This window comes from Pelobates fuscus, chromosome 12, assembly GCF_036172605.1.
Source record: "Pelobates fuscus isolate aPelFus1 chromosome 12, aPelFus1.pri, whole genome shotgun sequence".
Classification (NCBI taxonomy): domain Eukaryota; kingdom Metazoa; phylum Chordata; class Amphibia; order Anura; family Pelobatidae; genus Pelobates; species Pelobates fuscus.
Window position 1 is genome coordinate 62,081,083 of NC_086328.1, and position 20,340 is coordinate 62,101,422.

Genomic DNA, 20,340 nt, shown 5'->3' on the forward strand with positions numbered 1-20,340 from the left:
TCCGTCGTGAGCTATCAGTGAGATTATCTCCGCCGAGGAAAAATAGCGTCAACATAAACAATAAACTAGAGTAACATCATATGTCATAAGAGCCGTGTCAACGCAGTGCCTTATGTTTTATGCTATCACAACACTTATTCATTTAGGAATAACTTCGAAAACCCAGGTAATGGCTTTAAAGGGTCTCTCCAGGCACCCAGACCACTTCTGCCCATTGGAGTGGTCTGGGTGCCAACTCCCACTACTCCTATCCCAGCAACTGTAATTATTGCAGTTTTTTTTTTATAAACTGCAATAATTACCTTGCAGGTTTAACTCCACCTCTAGTGGCTGTCTACTAGACAGCCACTAGAGGGAACTTCCTGATTTCTAGCAAAGTTTTTCTTTGCTAGAGCGTCGCTGGACGTCCTCACGCTGTGTGAAGACCTCCAGCCTCGCTCATTTCCCCATAGGAAAGCATTGAAAATCTTTTTCTCTAAAGTTTAAAAAATGGACTATAGAGGACGTTTTGGTTAAGATTTTGTTCCACTCATTTTTATCAATGTTAATTCCTAGATCTTTTTCCCATCTGGATATAACAGGAATGATATCTGGATTGTCTAAATTCGCAATCAAATGTCTCATTTATGAGAATATTTTTAAAATTTTTTACAAAATTTAGTAGCTTAGGAACTTTGCGTCACTTTAGTATTTTTTTTTCCCTTTTCTCCCTTTGATGCCATGGCATTTTCAGGGATAGTCTTCAGTTTATGAAGATCACATTGTGATGTTTTAGGGTTTAAGGATTCAAGCGTTCAGAAACTATATGCTATATACTCCACCCTGTCTATATTTGTATGATCAATTCCAAGTTTGACTGAATTTTTCATTCATTTGCCCAGCATGTTGTATTTTTTTTTTCTGGATTAAATGATTTATTTATTATTGGCCTTTATAAAGCGTCAACATATTCCGCAGCGCTGTATAGTTGGGAAAACAATACAATATAAACAGCACCTGTGGTGCTTAAAATCTAAAGGTAAAAGAAAGGGGGCGGAGCCAACGGCGCACCGAGGCAGTCGCCATTTCTGAGCGCTCTACACGACTGGCACTAAAGACCCCAAAAAACGGGCATACCTGAAACCCATCGACCTAAACCAACGACGGGCACAGCGTCTGAGCACCCTGCTGAACATGCAGATGCCTTTTTTTCAGCCGTCGGGCACGAAACGCCGGAGCAAGGGGCAAGGGGCCTATCGCACGCGCGACCAATACCTCACCAGGGAGCTGACAACGTGGCTGGAACAAAGCCCGCAATTAACAGAGGTAGACTCCCCGGTAACTGCAGATATGGGATGGAGGTCCAACAAACTGACTGCAAGTACCCCCACACATAACAGGGACATCAGCGGCATGCTGCAGCACCATCCGCCCGCACAGGCCCAGGCTCCCAAGGCAACCTCACCTAAGAGGTCTGACGATGAGGACTCAATACACAGCACTGCTGAGACCACTGCGGGCACCTCAAATGCACAAGCACATAGTGGAATAACCCCAGCGACGAAAATGGACATCCAGACCATGTTAATGGGACTCCAAAGTAACCTGCAAATCATGTGGCAAGCTGACCTGAAGGGGCTGGCAGCAGAGGTACAGACATTGTCGGCCCGAACACAGACTACGGAAAAAAAAGTGAAAGACCTGAGCCAAGCCCTGAACTCACTGACAGACAAGGTGGCCCAGTTGCAAACAACACAAGCTTCTGTCGCCAGGCAAGTAAACATCCTTGATGATAGGGGTAGGAGGAAAAATATCAAGATCAGGGGGGTCCCAGAGTCAATACCTTTGGACGAACTACCCCATTTTGTAAGACGCTTGGTGGCCTCGCTCATTCCTAACAAGCAGGCGAAGCATTTTACATTTGACTGGGTATACCGCATTGCTAAACCCCAAAAGGCACCCAAGTCGGCCTCACGTGACATAATCCTACGCTGCCAAACCGTCACAGATAAAATAGCCCTAACACCGGCCATAAAAGGGAAAACGCCATATGACTTTGAAACTCACCAAATCACGTTCTTTCAGGACTTATGCAGAGACACACTAGCATGGCGCAAGAGTTTGCAGACCGTAACCACCACCCTGCGCACAGCGGGTTTGATATATAGATGGGCAACCCCCAGAACGCTCTGGGTGACCAAAGGTGAGCAACACTACAGAATCGCCAACGGGAAAGAAGGGCAGGCCTTGCTGAACACACTGGGAATCTCCAACAACGCTACCGGAGAAGACAACTCGCATCCAGAACCAGTTCCCTGAAACCTGGACTGTTCAAATACCAGACCTCCAGTTCTTGTTATTGTTAAAGTTTTTCTATGCTTTACTCTCCTGTCTAACGTACCATACTGAGTTATGTTTAACCTGTTTACAGTCAGCTCCTTCTCTCTAACGACGTTAGGTCATAATTGACCCTGTGCCTTTAAGGCAACACGGCAGCAGACTGCCGTAAACCCCCCCCCCCCCAATGTCTCAGGGTTAAGAGACGTAGCAACCGTTGGAACACATTACGCCCTGAAGGGTACAAACTTTCACTCACACAGACCACCACCATCTTCGAGAACCCCATCTCAACACGGCTCAGACACAAATATCTTGGGTTATAGACCACCCACACATAGACGATACTCAAACCCCTAGTCCCTACCCTAGTACATTCACCTATGCCTCCCCACGACTAAAGGGGACAGGTGGTTTCATAGCGCAACCCCCGTACCAGAACCAGCTCCTAGCCCCAATGGCAGTATATATTGATTGTTGAAACGTTTTGTACGATTGCTGTTGTGGCATATTTCAAACTTGTAATATTGAACTGGCACTGAAAAATAAAGATTTATAAAAAAAATCTAAAGTTAGAATAGGAAAATGAGACCAGTAAGGTAACATGAATGGTGATGGCAGAGAGAATGTATAGTGTGATATGTACTATGATCTCTTCAGAATGCCCCAAATATATGAGCAAGGTCTTTTACCTGAGGATTATTGATACATGGTCACTAACATGTTTATTCACCAAAGTGAGAGAATGCAAAGTGCATTTAAAATTTAAGGCCACAGTTATCAAACTGGAAGCATGGCTATATTCGAGATATTTTCTAATTTGCCTATTTTCTTTAAATTGGAAATTCTATTGGAATTTTCACACATTAATTAGTCCTGTAAGACTTCATAGAGGGGTCACTGAGAAGACTACTTGATTATCATAGTGAGTTTGTGTATCAGTAGCAAGTCTGTGAATGTACAAAATGTGTTTTATAAACCGTTTTATGATCTCCTTGTCTCATTTGCTGTAGGTTGGTTATGAGAATGCTGGTACAGTGGAATTCCTGGTGGATAAACATGGCAAACATTATTTTATAGAGGTGAACTCTAGGCTGCAGGTGGAGCATACTGTGACAGAAGAGATCACAGAGTAAGTAAAGCCATTCATGTTAAACACAAATTAAATGCGACAAATATGCAGACATTGTGACTACTGATATCAATTGCATGTTGTCTGGAACACGTTACTTCTTGATCCCAGAATGGCATTTTTCTTGGATCAAGAAGCTCTTACCACCACTAATTAAAAATTATATCACCGAATATTATGTTTTTGCATGTATTTATCCAATTGCTGTTTAAAAATCTGTATAGACTGTGATGCAACAATCTGTTCAGGCAGAAAATTCCACATTCTTTTTGTTCTTAATGATAACCTTTGCCTTAGATATTTTTCCGAACTAAAGAGATTTACATTTGTTAATCTTTCTTCATAACTAAAATGATCCATTACTTTTATTAATTTCGTAGCCTGCCTTTGCAGTTTTTCTAGGGTCATAATATTCTCCTTTAGAACAGATGCCCAAAATTTCACAGCCTATTTAAGGTGTGGTCTTACCAGTGATTTATAGATCCAGATAATTAATGCCCCTATTTTATACATGACAATACCATACTGGCCTAAGTTGCTTGCCAATTGATATGTGTGTTTTTACAAATACTATATGACACTTGCCAATCTATTACGTTTTATTTTCTATATTTTTGTGAGAGGAAAAGTCACTCACATTTTTTTTAAAACATTTTTTACTTTAATTTTCCATTATGTAATAAAACATAACCAAAGACAAATTCAGCATGCCAGTACATAAACTTGTGTACAGTTTTCTCCCTCTGCAATGCATTTTTACAGTGTCAATTCCTATACACACAAATTCTTAAATCTAAATTCTACTTTATCTTTGAATCTAATATTATACCATTGTTCTGAATGTCTAATGTTATAATAGGTCCATTCTTAAGTTTATCATGTAAGTATTATAGCTATATTTTAGCGCTACCCAATAAAGTAAATCAGGCTGCCAAAACCATTTGGTTCAACTTATGTTGGTGGCTTACTTTGACATAAAAACACACACAAAAAAAAACTGGTTACTTGCATTCTATCCCAAATCCCAAAGAGGTTTGCCTTGACATAGCAGGTAAGCTTACACTTTAGTGGCCACTGGAGTGATACTAAAAACCTACAATTATTAAAATTTTCACAGGGAATAGGGATAGCACACAAATAATTGTTTTAGTTTTTTTATTATATGTATTGGGGCTGATGTATACTATAGTGATTGTTGCCACCCGTGAGTAGTGAGTTTGAGCGCAGGGCTTATTTTTTTGTGTTTGTATATATTTTACGTTTATTTACAAATTTAGGTAAAGTACCCATGAACAGAAATTGAAGCTATGGTTTTTTTCCTCAATTTATCTCTTAACAGCTAAATGTTTGAAACAAATCTGGTCACTCTGCCACCTCTTAGGGACTATAGTAGAGTCTTCAAAGCCACATGATCTTCCTTAAGACCTTCTTCTGCATGCACAATGAGATGCCCTGCTAAGTCTTATCTCTAGTGAAATGTTTATTTTATCAATAAACTAAGGCTTTGTGGTTGTTCCCCATTTTCTGTCATTTTTAACAACAAAGTATTTAATTAGGAAAGATACTAAATGTGGTGGGACCACTGCCTAACTGTAAATTGCCCTTTCCTATGTGTGGATGTACTCTCCTAGAGTGTATGGTTTCCCTTGTAATTGTCCCCCTTTCCTGAATTTTCACATTAAATCATGCAAATTACTTTTTTAACCACATGGGGGCACTCCGGCGCACGGTTCCCCCATGCACCGGGCCACCCCGATACCCCATTTAGAATGTTTAGTTAGAATGTTAACACCTCACTAGCGAGATGTGGAAATCGCAGACTACCAACTTCAACCAACAGGGGCGCTCCGGCGCATGGATTCCCATGGACTGGACCACCCTGATACTCCATTTAGAACATTTGGTTCGAACGTTCACACCTCACTAACGCGTGACTCCCCTGGGTGGCCGTCGGTTTGTATCACCGAACGCCCACCAGGGGGAACATTCGCATCCCGAACCGGCCTTCGCGCACTATTGTCGATCCCAGGGTCGAAGATAGTCTTACCCGCTCCCAACAGAGCCATAATCACTCCTTCCACCCCTACCTGGTACCTGAGGCTCGTGGCTGCCCCGGAAAGCGCTTGCTCAGGTGGATACCAGACTGGAGTATCCACCGGAGAGAGATAAGGACACGCGCCAATAGGGAATCCCTGGAGCTGTGAGTCAGTCTCAGGGCCGCAGGACCTCGGGTTCATGTGGAAGTTTGTGCCAATGGAAGAGGGAGAGCCCGTTCAACTGGGTTTGCGCCATTCTCCTGGTTGGTCGGCACAGTGGAGCGCTGATTGGTCACTGCAAAGAGGAGCACCCATTCAAACGGGTTTTTGCCCTTCCTCCTGATTGGGCAGTGAAACCTTTCTCCTCCCTGAGCGCTGGTTGGGGCAAATTAGGTTCGCGTCTCTCAGCAGATTGGTGCACTCGGGTTTCGAGCCCTCTCTTCTGATTGGGCAGCGAAACCCTCTCGCCTCCCTGAACGCTGATTAGTACAACAGAGTTTTGCACCCACTCTTTGGATTAAGCGGCAAAACTCCTTCCTCCCCCAAGTGCTGATTGGCGCAAGTTGGTTTGCGCCCTTTCAGTTTATTGGTCGTTGCTTGGTTTAGGTTTGAATTTACCGTACTAAACCAAGCAACACCATGCAACTGATTTCGGGGATGTACAGAGCCTCGAGCCCCAGACTTTGGAGACGGATATCTCGGGCTCTGTACATCCAATTGCCCCACTTTTTGCAGGGATCCCAGATAGAACCCGGGGCTATCTAGCGACTAAAGTTTCAAGCCTGTTACCCAGGGGTCCTCAAACTCTGCCCCCCCCCCCGATGTTGGTGAACAACTCCCATGATTCTCTGGCTATCTATGTAATTTAAAGAATCATGGGAGTTGTAGTTCAGCAACATCTGGAGGGCCACAGTTTGAGGACCCCTGCTGTAACCCCTTCCCGGGGTGCCAAGCCTCAAAGTGTACCCCCCCTCCCCCCGTATGTAATGTGTTGTTAGGTGTGTGTCCCTGCATACTAGTGGTATCTCCCAGTCCTTTTACTGCCTTGGTTTGTGCTGTTTGGCATGGAGATCCCCTGTGGGGGGGGGGGGGTCTGTGCTTAAAAAGCTGTGTGCCCAAATAAAGATTGTCAAACGTTGTACCCCTGGAACCATGTGTCGTCCAGTTACTGAGGGGAAATGGGTCTCGTAATACATTAATAGCGGGGGTAACCAACCGAGTTACCCAGGTCCCGCTACACTAAATGACCTCCATTAATTTAAATATGTATAGGGATTTGGGCTAGTGCGCAGGTAACTCGTTTGTTCTTATTCCCAGCTCCCTATCTAGGTTCTGTTGTAGGATGCTCTGCTCTTGGTAGTATACATGACTGAAGTTGGCAAGACTCAACTCAAGACTCAACTTACCGTATATACTCGAGTATAAGCCGAGTTTTTCAGCACATTTTTTGTGCTGAAAAACCCCAACTCGGCTTATACTCGAGTCAATTGTCTGTATTATGGCAATTTGCATTGCCATAATACAGACTGGGGGCTGTGGGGGCTGCAGAGAGATGTTACTTACCTTTCCTGCAGCTCCTGTCAGCTCCCTCCTCCTCCGCCGGTCCGTTCAGCTCTTCTGTCAGCTCACAGTGTAAATCTCGCGAGAGCTGCGGCTCTCGCGAGATTTACACTGGGAGCTGACCGAGGTGCTGAACGGACCGGCGGAGGAGGAGGGAGCTGACAGGAGCTGCAGGAAAGGTAAGTAACATCTCTCTGCAGCCCCCACAGTGCCCATCCACTGGACCACCAGGGAAGGAGAGCCCCCCTCCCTGGCCAGCTAGCAAGCAGGGAGGGGGGACGAAAAAATGTGTGTATATATATTAATAATAATAAAAAAAATAAAAATAATAAAATAATAATAAAATAAAAAAAATAATAAAATAAAAAAATAATAATAAAAAAATGTAATGAAACAAAAAAATATTAAAATAATAATTAAAAAATAAAAATGCCCACCCCCCACCAAGGCTCTGCATCACACTCTGCATTACACACACACATACACACACTGCACTCATACACACACTGCACTCATACACACACACACTGCACTCATACACACACACACTGCATTCATGCACACACTGCATTCATGCACACACTGCATTCATGCACACACTGCATTCATGCACACACTGCATTCATACACACACACCGCATTCATACACACACACTGCATTCATACACACACACTGCATTCATACACACACACTGCATTCATACACACACACTGCATTCATACACACACACTGCTCTCATACACACACACTGCACTCATACACACACTGCACTCATACACAGCATTCTCATACACACACACTGCACTCATACACACACTGCACTCATACACACACTGCACTCATACACACACTGCACTCATACACACACTGCACTCATATACACACACTGCACTCATACACACTGCATTCTCATACACACTGCATTCTCATACACACACGCTGCATTCTCATACACACACGCTGCATTCTCATACACACACACACTGTAAATAAATATTCAATTAATATAATTTTTTAAGGATCTAATTTTATTTAGAAATTTACCAGCAGCTGCTGCATTTCCCACCCTAGTCTTATACTCGAGTCAATAAGTTTTCCCAGTTTTTTGGGGTAAAATTAGGGGCCTCGGCTTATATTCGGGTCGGCTTATACTCGAGTATACACGGTACCTGTGCACAAAATCCTGTTAATTTTATGTTACAGATCAGAAGGAGGTTTTGCCATTTTGTTTGTTTTAGTTGTACATAAGAGAATATTCAATCACATGCATCTAAAGTCTGCTTTCCATGTACTATTGGCCAGTTAAAGGGATCCTATAGAGCCAGGAAAACAAAGCCATTTTCCTGGCACTATAGGCTCCTGGAGTGCCCCCCTTCAGCCACTTACCTGATTCCAGCGCCGATGTCCCTCGGCACTGGATCAGGCTCCGCCCACGTTCCTCCCCCACAGCCGGCATTGAAGACCTAATGCGCATGCTCGGCAATGGCAATTAATCAATGCTTTCCTATGGGGAAAATCTGACGCTGGAGGTCCGTGAGGATGTCCAGCGTCAGATAACGGACCAAAAGTCCGTTTGGATTCCGGAAGCCCTCTAGTGGCTGTCTGTTAGACAGCCACAGAGGGCAGACTTAGAGCTGCAATGTAAACATTGCAGTTTTTCTGGAGCACTAAGTGCAAAAGGGACACAGCACCCAGACTACTTCAATTAGCTGAAGTGGTCTGGGTGCCTATATTGTCCCTTTAATATCAAGTTCTTGTATGTTATTAAACCATGAAAATATTTTGACAATCTTATTTTTTTCTAACTGGTATGTTATTTATACCTAGGAATGTTTTTAAATATATTTAATATGCTCTGGCTGATTAGTTAGTTTCTGCAGTGCACTGCTTTCGATCATAAACGGACACATTTCTGAACTAATCAAAGCATAGCATCACTACTTTATTGCTCATGCACACTCCCAAAATGACTCCTTTTGAAAATCTGGTATCTAGTTATAGGGCAACAGATCTATGCAAATAGTCTAGACAGTTCTGCAGTAAGTGATGTTGGCTCAAATGTGAAACAGATAACTTGTAAAATCATATTTCATCACAAACCTCCAACCATTAAGCACCACAGGCAACATCTTTGTTCTACCCAGCATGAGGACAAGTAAAGACCATTTTACATTAGAGATAGCACATCCCCCCCATTCTGTTAATATATGTATTTGTGTATGTATGAAACACTAGATGTTTCAAGTATTGTAGTAAATAAGTTATGAGCTACATCTGCAATCTGCTGGAACTACAAACAGTTTTTCCCAACCAGTACCTTTGTTCCCATATTATGCATGTCACTCTATTGTACTTGTGCCTGCAGTGGTATATGATGTGTATTCATACATGAAATCACTTTAATATTTGAAGGATTACAATGTTGTTCAGAATAAGTAAATGTAGAAAACAGGAGTTAATTAGAACATCCTTCACTACCGGTTTCTTACTCTAGATACTATCACCATGTGATGCAGCTTATTTATTTCATGTAGTTATTTCTTTACATTCTATAACTATGTCTGTTGCATTTATTTATTTAGTTAAACTTCACGTCAAGGCATATCTTGGTAAACCTCTAGCTATCCCACTTATCACAGGAATGAATTGATTCCCATGAGCTAGCTTTGGCATCAGAGAGAGCCTGGGGGCCTCAGATGCCTGTGACTTGCTGGATGTAAGGCCTACTGTCCTTTCTTTGTGTCAGCGTTTGTCAACCATAGCCTCAGCACCTGCTCTTTGTACTGCAAAGTTGCTGAGCTTTTCAAGACGAAAAGCATGCATACAATAGAACGCATTTTATGTTTTCTAACCTTAAACAATTTATTTATTTATTTTTAACTTTTTTTTTTTCTTCATCATTCGGTAATGTGCCTTAGTACATGTTCTATTTTACCAGTATATTATGCTACTGTGTATTAGTGGGAGGACATGAAACATGCCTACTAATTTACGATTAGTAATTAATACAGGAAATATCCAGAACTATTGGTGGCAATATGTGACACAGAACTCACAATAAATGCCATGTTTCAAACCATGAAATGGTGCCACTACCCTCCAGGAACACTAAGAGATCTCGTTTATAGATCTTCACTGCTTTATTGCTTAATTAGAAGGATAAGGCACAAATTGTCTCTTTGCTCAGCAAGGCTTGGCAATGAAATAGCTCTTGCATTTCCATGGAAAGATAGAAAAACAAAAAAACAAGAAAAACAAACAAACCCCAAAGTGGTTTATATGGCTTCACATCTGCTGAGTTTTGTTAGGGAAGCTACAACTCATTACTCTGAATCTTAATGATCTTGCATCAGATTACTGCATAAAAATAACTCAAGGAAGCCATTTTTTTTTTTTTTTTAAAGAGAGGACTTCAACATTACCAGTGTTAATTTGGTAAAAATCAAGATTCTGAGGTTGCTTAATTGATTGTATTTTTTAACCTTCTTTAAGGGAGCATTCACCTTAGTCTTTTAAGAATGGTAATTTTGCTCTTTACGTACTAGACATGCATTCAGACTAGTATAATTCTGTAAGAATTTCATAATTCAGAATCATCCAAAACTACTGAAAATTAATGATTTTGGAATGAATGAATCGGACAATTGTCAGATCCATTTGTTCTCATAAGGAAAGCAAAATAAAGGTTTATCTATAAAGCAACTGAAACAGCATTACAAATACATATTTTTGTCTTAATTAGCAAATTTAAGGACTTTCAGATGTTTAGTAGCTAGCTCCCCTTTATACATGTGCCCTTATGTAGGATTGTTGTATTTAGGTTGCCATGTTAGGGAGCTACAATGCACATATATATATTACCCTCACACACTGCACCCCTCACAACACCCCTGACACACACATTAGATCCCATACAGACATACACTGCACAACCTATACACACTTGGGATCCCTTAGAAACTTTCTAGAACCCCTACAGACACACGCTACATCCGTGACACACAGATTACCTTCCATATGCACACTATGGATCCCTTACGAATATACTAGTTCCACTACAGACACATACTGAACCACCTACATACATACACACACACACACACACATCCCTGACACACAAGCCGCTCACTTTATACATGTGCAATTAGCCACTAAATACATGCACAGCACTCTCTCCTAGCCTTTTTTCTTCTGGCATCCCACTTATGGAGACACCAGAGACAAGTCACAAGCAAACAAGGCACTGTGCATTACAAAGGGTCTTTTTTCCCATGCAAGAGCTCTTTATTATAGCGCATGGGCTGGAAGAGCAATGTGAGTAATATGCTCCGTTTGGGGGGACGTGCTTGTCATGGTGATAACATAATACACCCCTCTCTGGCCCTACCAGTGTGCCTCTCTGATTAGATATAAAGAGAGAGCTATAATTAGGCCATTTTAAGCCTGCAACTTGGAGAGGAGGAGATACATAGAAACATAAAATGTAACGGCAGATAAGTACCATTCAGCCCATCTAGTCTGCCCAATTTTGTAAATACGCCAGTCCCTGGCCTTATCTTATATCTAGGAGAGCCTTATGTCTATCCCATACACGCTTGCACTCCTTCACCAGTCCTGCTTGGTGCCCGGGTCTTTGTGAGTGTAATAATGAGTCACAGAGAGCCTCACTCTGTCTTTCATGACTAATAAGGGACTCCACAGATCCGCGGCAGAGGCTAGAGTAGGAGGAGTGGTATTCATTCCTCCAGAGTTCATAGGGACCAGAAGCACACAAAGGGAGACTGATGGGATGTTTTAAAGGGGAATTGCAGCCTTTTCTTACTCTGAGTTAAAGTATTATGTGCTGCATCACCAAGAACCACTAGGGAGCATTATCCGAGACAAACTACAATACTTCATCAGTTATAGTACAATGTGCCCTGTGACTGCTACCTCCTCTGCGTTTAAATTATTGAATAGATTTATAGTCTGTAGAGATATCTTTAAAGGAGCTTTGAGGACTTTTTTTTTCTGTTAATTTGCATAAAAAGGTAATTTAATAAAGTGTACATGAAACCAAAGTATAGTACATCACTACAAAATAATGTTCACAGGCTAGACAAATGTATGAAAGAAACACTCAGAGCACACAAACCACATAAGCTTTAAGATCAAAAAGGTGGTCCTTTTAAGTTCTCAAAATTTTAGTTATTAAGCTCAAGTGGTAGGCAATTGCCCAGATAATTGTAAAGACATCTCAATAAGCCCTAATAACGCTCATTGAGAGTCTATGTTGGGGAAGAAATGAAGGGCTTGCAGTGGCTGCAAATACAAGATCTGCGGCTGTTCCAAGCCAAGAATTCATATAACCCCAAAGGAGACATGCATATTTTCTTTGAGGGTATATCTAGTAATTAATATTTATTTTTTATTTTTAAATGATCTAATACAGAGCATGCCCCCTCTTTTTCTTGTTGGAATTTTTTTTTCCACAAATCTCCTGAGACATCAAACCTTTTGACTGGCATAGAATTGTGGACATTTTTGAAACAAAGCTGCAGGGCTAAGGTCAATGTATCTGATGTAACAGTCATACATTCAACCTATAATCATATTTTTCTGGCCTTAAGACTTGCTTTGAGATGTTTGTTTTCCGTTACGTTACATAAAATCTATATTGATCTTAATTAATCAGTCATAACACTTCTTTAAAATTCCCTTACAGTCTTGCCCTAAACACTCTTTCTGTACAGGTTCATGCCAGATTAACCTTCCTTCTTTCAAAAGCAATTTGAAATCCACATTGTGGCAAAACATATTTATAATAAATGTGTGTTTCATTTAAAATTGATAGACACTGTCTGCAATATATATGAAAGCAGATTTTTAGATGAATAATAAAAACTGCAGGACAAGAGCATCGTTCGGTTGTGTGAAATCTATTTTAAATTCTGTAGTTTCAAGGTTGCTTTGAATTTGGGAATGCTTTTTAATGTCAGTCTAGTGCAGTGATGGCGAACATTTTTGAGCCCAAGTGCCCAAACCGCAATACAACCCAACTTTTTTTTCCTCAAAGTACCAACACGGCAATTAAACCTGAATACTGAGGTTTAATTTTAGAAAAAAACAACTCATACAGTTGTCTGGGCTAGGGGTGTAGTGTGTGAACACTGTGTGTGTGTGTGTGTGTGTATGATGGTGTAATTGGGGTAGTGTGTATGTGTGGGGCAGTGTGCCAGGATCCTATCCTGACAACCAAACATTTATTTTCTGCTGTTTCATTTATTTCGAAACCATTTTCCCACCACTAGTGGCCTCCCTAACCACTAGTCTAAGCTCAGTCTCTCACACCTGCCGAAGATGATCATCTGAATTGTGCTATAAGAGGCCAAACCTTACTAACATTGATATGTAAATGGTCTAATACAGACAAGACATCTGTTCCTGGCTCATTCTGATACCTGAGAACCTGCTGAAATCTGATTACCTTCAACCCATCCTGATTCATCCAAACAACCTGCTTTATTTCAGAATGGACTTTGTTTCCTAATTATTCCTTATTGCTTTGGACCTACCCTGCCTGGACTTTACAAACTTTCCTATTAATTGCAACTCTCCTGGATAAACCTGTTCCACCTATCTGGTAACTGCTGTACAACCTCCAAACAAAAGAGACTGATCATCTAAATTTAGAATTAACCTGCATTCCTTAAGCCTTTATTATATTCTGTTTATTTCTGTCCTGTTACATTATGTTTGCCTGTTACCTATAATTTCTCTTATAGGTTTCCCTGTTTCCTGTAAACCTGCTTTAGGGCATATTGCCTAAACTTCTATTTCTATAACTACCCTATCTTACTTACCTGTAATCCCATTTATAGGTTCTTCTTCTTTCAGCCTATTATCCAGTCATCCACCAGGTCCGGTGGACCTTTTGATTTTTGAACCTCTATTAACAATGTGTATTTTCACTCTTGGTTACAATGTAGTAATTGCTGTTTTGTTTGAGCTGCACATAAGTAATTATTTATTAGCCTTGACTGAGAATATAACAAGTGATATGACACAGAAGCTGCCTTCTGCACTATGTCTGTATTGATTTTCTGTTGTTGATCAGACTTAATCTCTTGACCTCAGAAGCTGATGCTCTGACTGATGTCTTCTCTTCAGGTCTATTAGTTTGAAGGTGGAGTAGGTTTTCAAAATATTGATCTTTTCCAGCTATGAGTAGGTCAGGATACACTGTTTGTTTCAAACAACCTTGAGGTAGAAATATTTTTAAGGGCTGTGGAATAACATGTTTACAAGGTGTAATTATGTGTTCATATTCACTTAATGTGTGTTAATTTGAACAGTATACTTTTTTTTTTTATATCAAATACCTTAGCAAAGTCAAAGTAGATCACATCCACATTATCTATACTTCTAATTTCTTAATTGAATGTAATCTAATTTGACATGCTGCTCTGATCTATACATTGTTTACTATTTATTTCTCAGTTGCTACCATATTTTGTGTATATGGAGGGTCCTGGTAAGGTAAACATTTGAGAAGATAAAATGTGTATATTAAACCGCAACTTATAACTTGTGGTGATTACGTTGGCCTTTAGAAAATGGGAAATGGTGCTTTAAATGAAAATACATAATTGGTCAATCATAACCCTGTTGCTCTATTTACAAAGTGCAAGCAAAATAGAACACAAATAATAAATACAGTGGCAGCGAGACAGCTGGGATAAAATGAGATTTAAGTGGTCCTTTTGGAGAACAAAAGAAAAATACACTTTGAAATCAACATCTGCAGGAGGTATTAACAGGTTGATTTGCTGGCAAGTCAGGGCACAGGGGTATCATAAACCACCCCTTTCCCACAATAAAGCTCCATTCCTCCCTTCATTAACCTTTAACTACCATTAAAAATGAGAGGCAACCTTTCAGAATGAGTAAATGGAAATAAAAACTGAACTTACACTGCATGAAATATGGCAATTGTGAGAGAAGCACATAAAATCTTGCAAAGGGGATTAGTAAATGATGAGTTTTATAAACAAATACATGATTAGGAGCTTAGGCTTGTTAGCAGAATATATTTATAGGGCTGTAAGGTTTAGGATTAATGGAACCCTTCCCTGACCGCATGTTTCAAACCTCCCTGTATACATATCACAAGCAATAAACACCCCATACCCTTTACACTCAGTTTATTTATGCTTGTCATGCTGGTTGATAGGAACAAATGGTTTTAATAGTGAGGAGCTTGAGGTGAAAAGAGCAGCCACAATGACCAAATTGCACACAGGGGATTTTTGACTGCAGCTTTCACAAACTTCATTGGCATTTCTATGTCCATGTTTCAGGAGAACAATAACACTTCTATGTTTCTAGGTTTAGATGGTTATTTTAGATGGCCATGATGGTTATAATTCTGTCTACTCTATATTCTTTTTTTTTTTTTCTACGTAATGGAGAATACTAGATGAGGACCTGGCCAAGGCTGACCTTTAGCAACCAGCTCCTGTTTAGAAAGTAATAAATTGTATTTAGTTATACTTCATTTTAAAATGATTCTGTCATGACCAATATTATTATTAATAAACTGCTATATTTTTAATGTTTAGAATCAACACTATGCCTGATCTTTGGAACTGAATGAGGATCTCTAAAAGTTAACATGTCTTATATTTTAAGTTACTCCTTACCCCTCCTCCCCCCAATAGTTTTAATGCATCATATGTTACAGTGGTAGATGATATATGGAATGCCCTGAACTTCATGGGTTATAACCATCTTGTAAAACCCACCTCCGTCCGCCATCAGCTCCGCCTGGTCTCTTCTTGACCTAGATCAACCTCCACTGTGATGCCGACATTCTGGTTTCATTTGCCAACATGCCAGCGTCTGAACGGAATGACGTTAGTCTCTCTATTTCTATACTCCCTAGGCCAGGGATAGGCAACCTTCGGCTCTCCAGATGTTGTGGACTACATCCCCCATAATGTTCTTACACACATAATGCTGGCAAAGCGTCATGGGAGGTGTACTCCAAAACATCTGCAGTGCCGAAGGTTGCCTATGCCTGCCCTAGGCAACACTAGCATCATTGGATAAACATAGACACATTGAATGTGATGGCAGATAAGAACCATTCAGCCCATCTAGTCCGCCCAATTTTCTAAATATTTTCATTAGCCCCTGGCCTTATCCTATAGCTCGGATAGCCTAATTCCCCATTTCCACGCATGCTTAAACTCCTTCACTGTGTTAATCTCTACCACTTCAGCTGGAAGAATACTTCCTGATATTATTTTGAAATCTTTGCCCCTCTAATTTAAGGCTATGTTCTCTTGTTGTGGTAGTTTTCCTTCTTTTAAATATACTCTCCTCCTTTACTGTGTTGATTTCCTTAATTTAAATGTTTCTATCATATCTCCGATGTCTTGTCTTTCCTCCAAGCAATACTTTTTAGTAGCCCTTATCTGAACTCTCTACAAAGTATTATCCTTCTGGAGATAATCTTCATTACTGCGTACAATACTCCGAGAGGTCTCACCAATGTTCTTTACAATGGCATGAGCACTTCCCTCTTTCTACTGCTAAGGCCTCTCCCTATACAATCAAGCATTCTGCTAGCATTCATTGCTGCTCTATTACATTGTCTTCCTACCTTTAAGTCATCGGAAATAATTACCCCTAAATCCCTTTCCTCAGATGTTGAAGTTAGGACTCTATCAAATATTCTATTCTCTGCCTTTGGGTTTTTATGTCCAAGATGCATTATCTTGCACTTATCTACATTAAATGTCAGCTGCCACAACTCTGACCATTTTTCTAGTTTACCTAAATCATTTGCCATTTGGCTTATCCCTCCTGGAACATCAACCCTGTTACATATCGTAGTATCTTCAACAAAAAAACATACCTTACCATTTAATACCTTTTGCAATATCACTAAAAAAATAGTAAAGAGAATAGGTCCAAGTACAGATCCCTGAGGTACCCCACTGGTAACAAGAACATGCTTTGAATATACTGCATTGACTACAGCTCTGTTGCCTGTCATTCAGCCACTTCCTTACCCATTCAACAATATTGGAATCTTAAAGATTGCAGGTTATTGATAAGCTTTCTATGTGCAACAGTGTCAAAAGCCTTACTGAAATCTAGGTAAGCAATGTCTACTGCACCACCCTGATCTATTATTTTAGTTATCCAATCAAAAAAATCAATACGATTAGTTTGGCATGAGCTCCTGGAAGTAAACCCATGTTGTCTCTGATCTTTAAATCCATGTGATTTTAGATGTTCAGCAATCCTATCCTTTAACATTTTCCCCACTACTGAAGTAAGGCTTACTGGCCTATAGTTGCCCTACTACCTTTCTTGGTAATAGGCACAACACTAACCATATAAGGACAAGACCCTCAAGTACCACATTCCAGAGTTCTCTTGATACAACATGTGTTCTTTTTATAAATAGGAACATGGTAATATTCTACAGTTAGATATAGAACAAATAGTAGATGACTTCCATTAGTTGATGTCTTTGACCCAATTTGTAGGCATACTATGTATTACTTTAATATTATGCCCAGGCCTGTTTCAAAATAAGATTTATGCTGGCTTTGGAAAAGGATTTAGGGACACGATTTGAATGAAAGGATTTGTTTAGTTTCCTTCTCGCCTTGAGAAAAGGGAAACTTGATGGTTTGCACATTGTTATTCATCTCAAAGAATAACCTAATGTGCAAACATCATGTTTCCATTTTCTAATCTCACACATGTGGTTTTAGTTGTTTTGCACCAGTAGCACCTTTCAAGACAGTGGTAGCACCCAACAAGAAGTGTTTGATCATGTCTTGATAATGCTGAAGTTGGCAACATCACACCCAATTTTCAATAACTATTTAAAGCAACAATTAAAACCCTAAACACTACAACTTGCTGAATTGTTAGAGGGTTAACAGTGTGTTCACTCATCATACATTATAAAAATGCAGATTTTAAGAGAAAACTGCACTTTTATAAAGCTTTTATGCTACATTCTCATTCTTGGTTTCAGACAGCCAGGAGATGCAATATTTCTCTATGAGGAAGGATCGGAGGCACAGAGTGGTGATTGCCAAATATGTGCCCTGTGTCCCAACACATCTCTGTTAGTAGTCATCATCTGTAGTGATGTATTTGCTTGTGGACCACATCTGTGGTATTTCTGCTGGTTTAGATGTTTATACTTTTATTTACATATATGGGGAAAAAAAGGGTCTGGGAAACATACCAATATTTTCTTTCTTTCTTTTTGCTCTCTGTAAATAAAGTTTGTATTTAGTTTCAAAGCTGGATTTACTGGAAGCTCTGGATCAAATATTAGGTTACCTTTATTTGCTATAATTTCTGCAGCATATCTAGTGTTCGTGCAATAATACCAAGTATCATACCGTGAAGCACCCTGAATTAACCTCAAGAGTTAATTGCCTTTCTGATTAATTTCTTTATTAACTGTATGTGAATGCAACAAATAGCTAGAGGAAGGGATAGGGTGGTGTTTGAAATCCTCTGAATATATGCTCACTGATCCCTTTTAAACGCAGCAAGGGGAAAGTAGGCAGAGCAGAGAGGCTATTTGCAGACAGCCATGGCTTGCATACATGTGCTCTGAATTGAAAAACATTTTACTGTTCAGTCAGACTGATTTGTTTTATACACATTGCCAAATTATGCAACTTTATATATTTTTAACCCCATTTGCACTTTGTCTTTATATGATCAGCTTGACACGTATTGCTTCATTTTCAGTTTGATCCTGATTGCTTTATTTATCTAACTTTAAGACGTGTGCTGTTCTGCTATTGTAGGGTGTGGGAGAGACCTCTTCCACTGTTCTTATTTTGTTTCTTGTAGCACCTACAATAGTGAGAGCAGTTATCTGACACAGATTCTGTATTTTGTGGTCCCCACAAATTTTTCAATGACCTTGAGATATCCCTCTGTTACAAAGAAAGATAACTTACCTCCTTTCCAGCAATACAATATTTTATGAAGGGCTATAGGACTCTGAAAGAGCCCGTCTCCTTCTCTGTTTATTTTATGATGTCAGAGAGCCTTAATTAGAAATAGGGACTTACTGCTTACCTTGTTTTAGTTACGGTACATGCCACTTAATCTACATGTGATCACTAGTGCTACATTTTAAGTGAAAGGAACACTATAGTCACCTAAATAATTTTGGCTAAATAAAGCAGTTTTAGTGTATAGATCATTCCCCTGCAATTCCACTGCTCAATTCACTGTCATTTATGAGTTAAATCACTTTGTTTCTGTTTATGCAGCCATAGCCACACCTCCCCTGGCTATGATTGACAGAGCCTTCATGAAAAAAAATCTGGTTTCACTTTCAAACAGATGTAATTTACCTTAAATAATTGTATCTCAATCTCTAAATTGTACTTTAATCACATACAGGAGGCTCTTGCAGGGTCTCGCAAGCTATTAACAGCAGGGGATAAGAAAATCTCAATTAAACAGAACTTGCAATAAAAGCCTAAATAGGGCTTTCTTTACAGGAAGTGTTTATGGAAGGCTGTGCAAGTCACATGCAGGGAGGTGTGACTAGGGTTCATAAACAAAGGGATTTAACTCCTAAATGGAAGAGGATTGAGCAGTGAGGCTGCAGGGGCATGTTCTATACACCAAAACTGCTTCATTAAGCTAAAGTTGTTCAGGTGACTATAGTGTCTCTTGAAGGTCTAAATTAGAACCTCTGTAAGTGCAGATATGCATAACCACATTTTAGAAAGTCACCTACTCATAAAAAAACAGTGTAAAACTCGATCATAAATATGTTAATCAAATGCATAATGTGATACAGGCGCCGAGAAGGTTGTATACCACTCACAAACACAACAACCCCTATATGCAAAAGGTGACTAACATAAGAACTACAATTACTTATGTACTGGCTGTTTGGCTACTCAGCACTTAATGACTTCAGCATAATATTGGGTAACTTGTCACTATTTGAAATGGGGGTCAAATGCCTAGGTGGCTTTTGCAGGTAGCTTAACTAAAGTTAAATGCAAAGGCATAGTGGTATATTTTAATATTAATGATAATAGTCATGTTTACCATGTGGACTAAATAAATATTTATTTTTAGTATGGTAGATTCCTACAATGGAGTCTATTGGGCCCTGCAGAAGATTATCTCTAACACTTTGGCAGCTGTTGCTGGCTGGCCTCACCCCCCCCCCCCTCTATCCCCCCAAGGAGGTGTCTGTTTCAGGGCTGCCATCAGAAATTGTGGGGCCCCTAACACAG

The 20,340-nt window shown here is 40.0% G+C and overlaps 1 protein-coding gene across 3 annotated transcripts in view; it reads left to right on the top strand.

Moving 5' to 3' along the window:
• The window catches only part of PC (pyruvate carboxylase), a 629,184-nt gene that overhangs the window by 295,939 nt on the left and 312,905 nt on the right, over positions 1 to 20,340 (top strand). For all 3 annotated transcript variants that reach the window (XM_063437445.1, XM_063437446.1, XM_063437447.1), the window contains one exon: positions 3,330 to 3,448. In XM_063437445.1, coding sequence (XP_063293515.1) covers positions 3,330 to 3,448 — 119 coding nt within the window. The remainder of the gene's footprint in view (positions 1 to 3,329; positions 3,449 to 20,340) is intronic.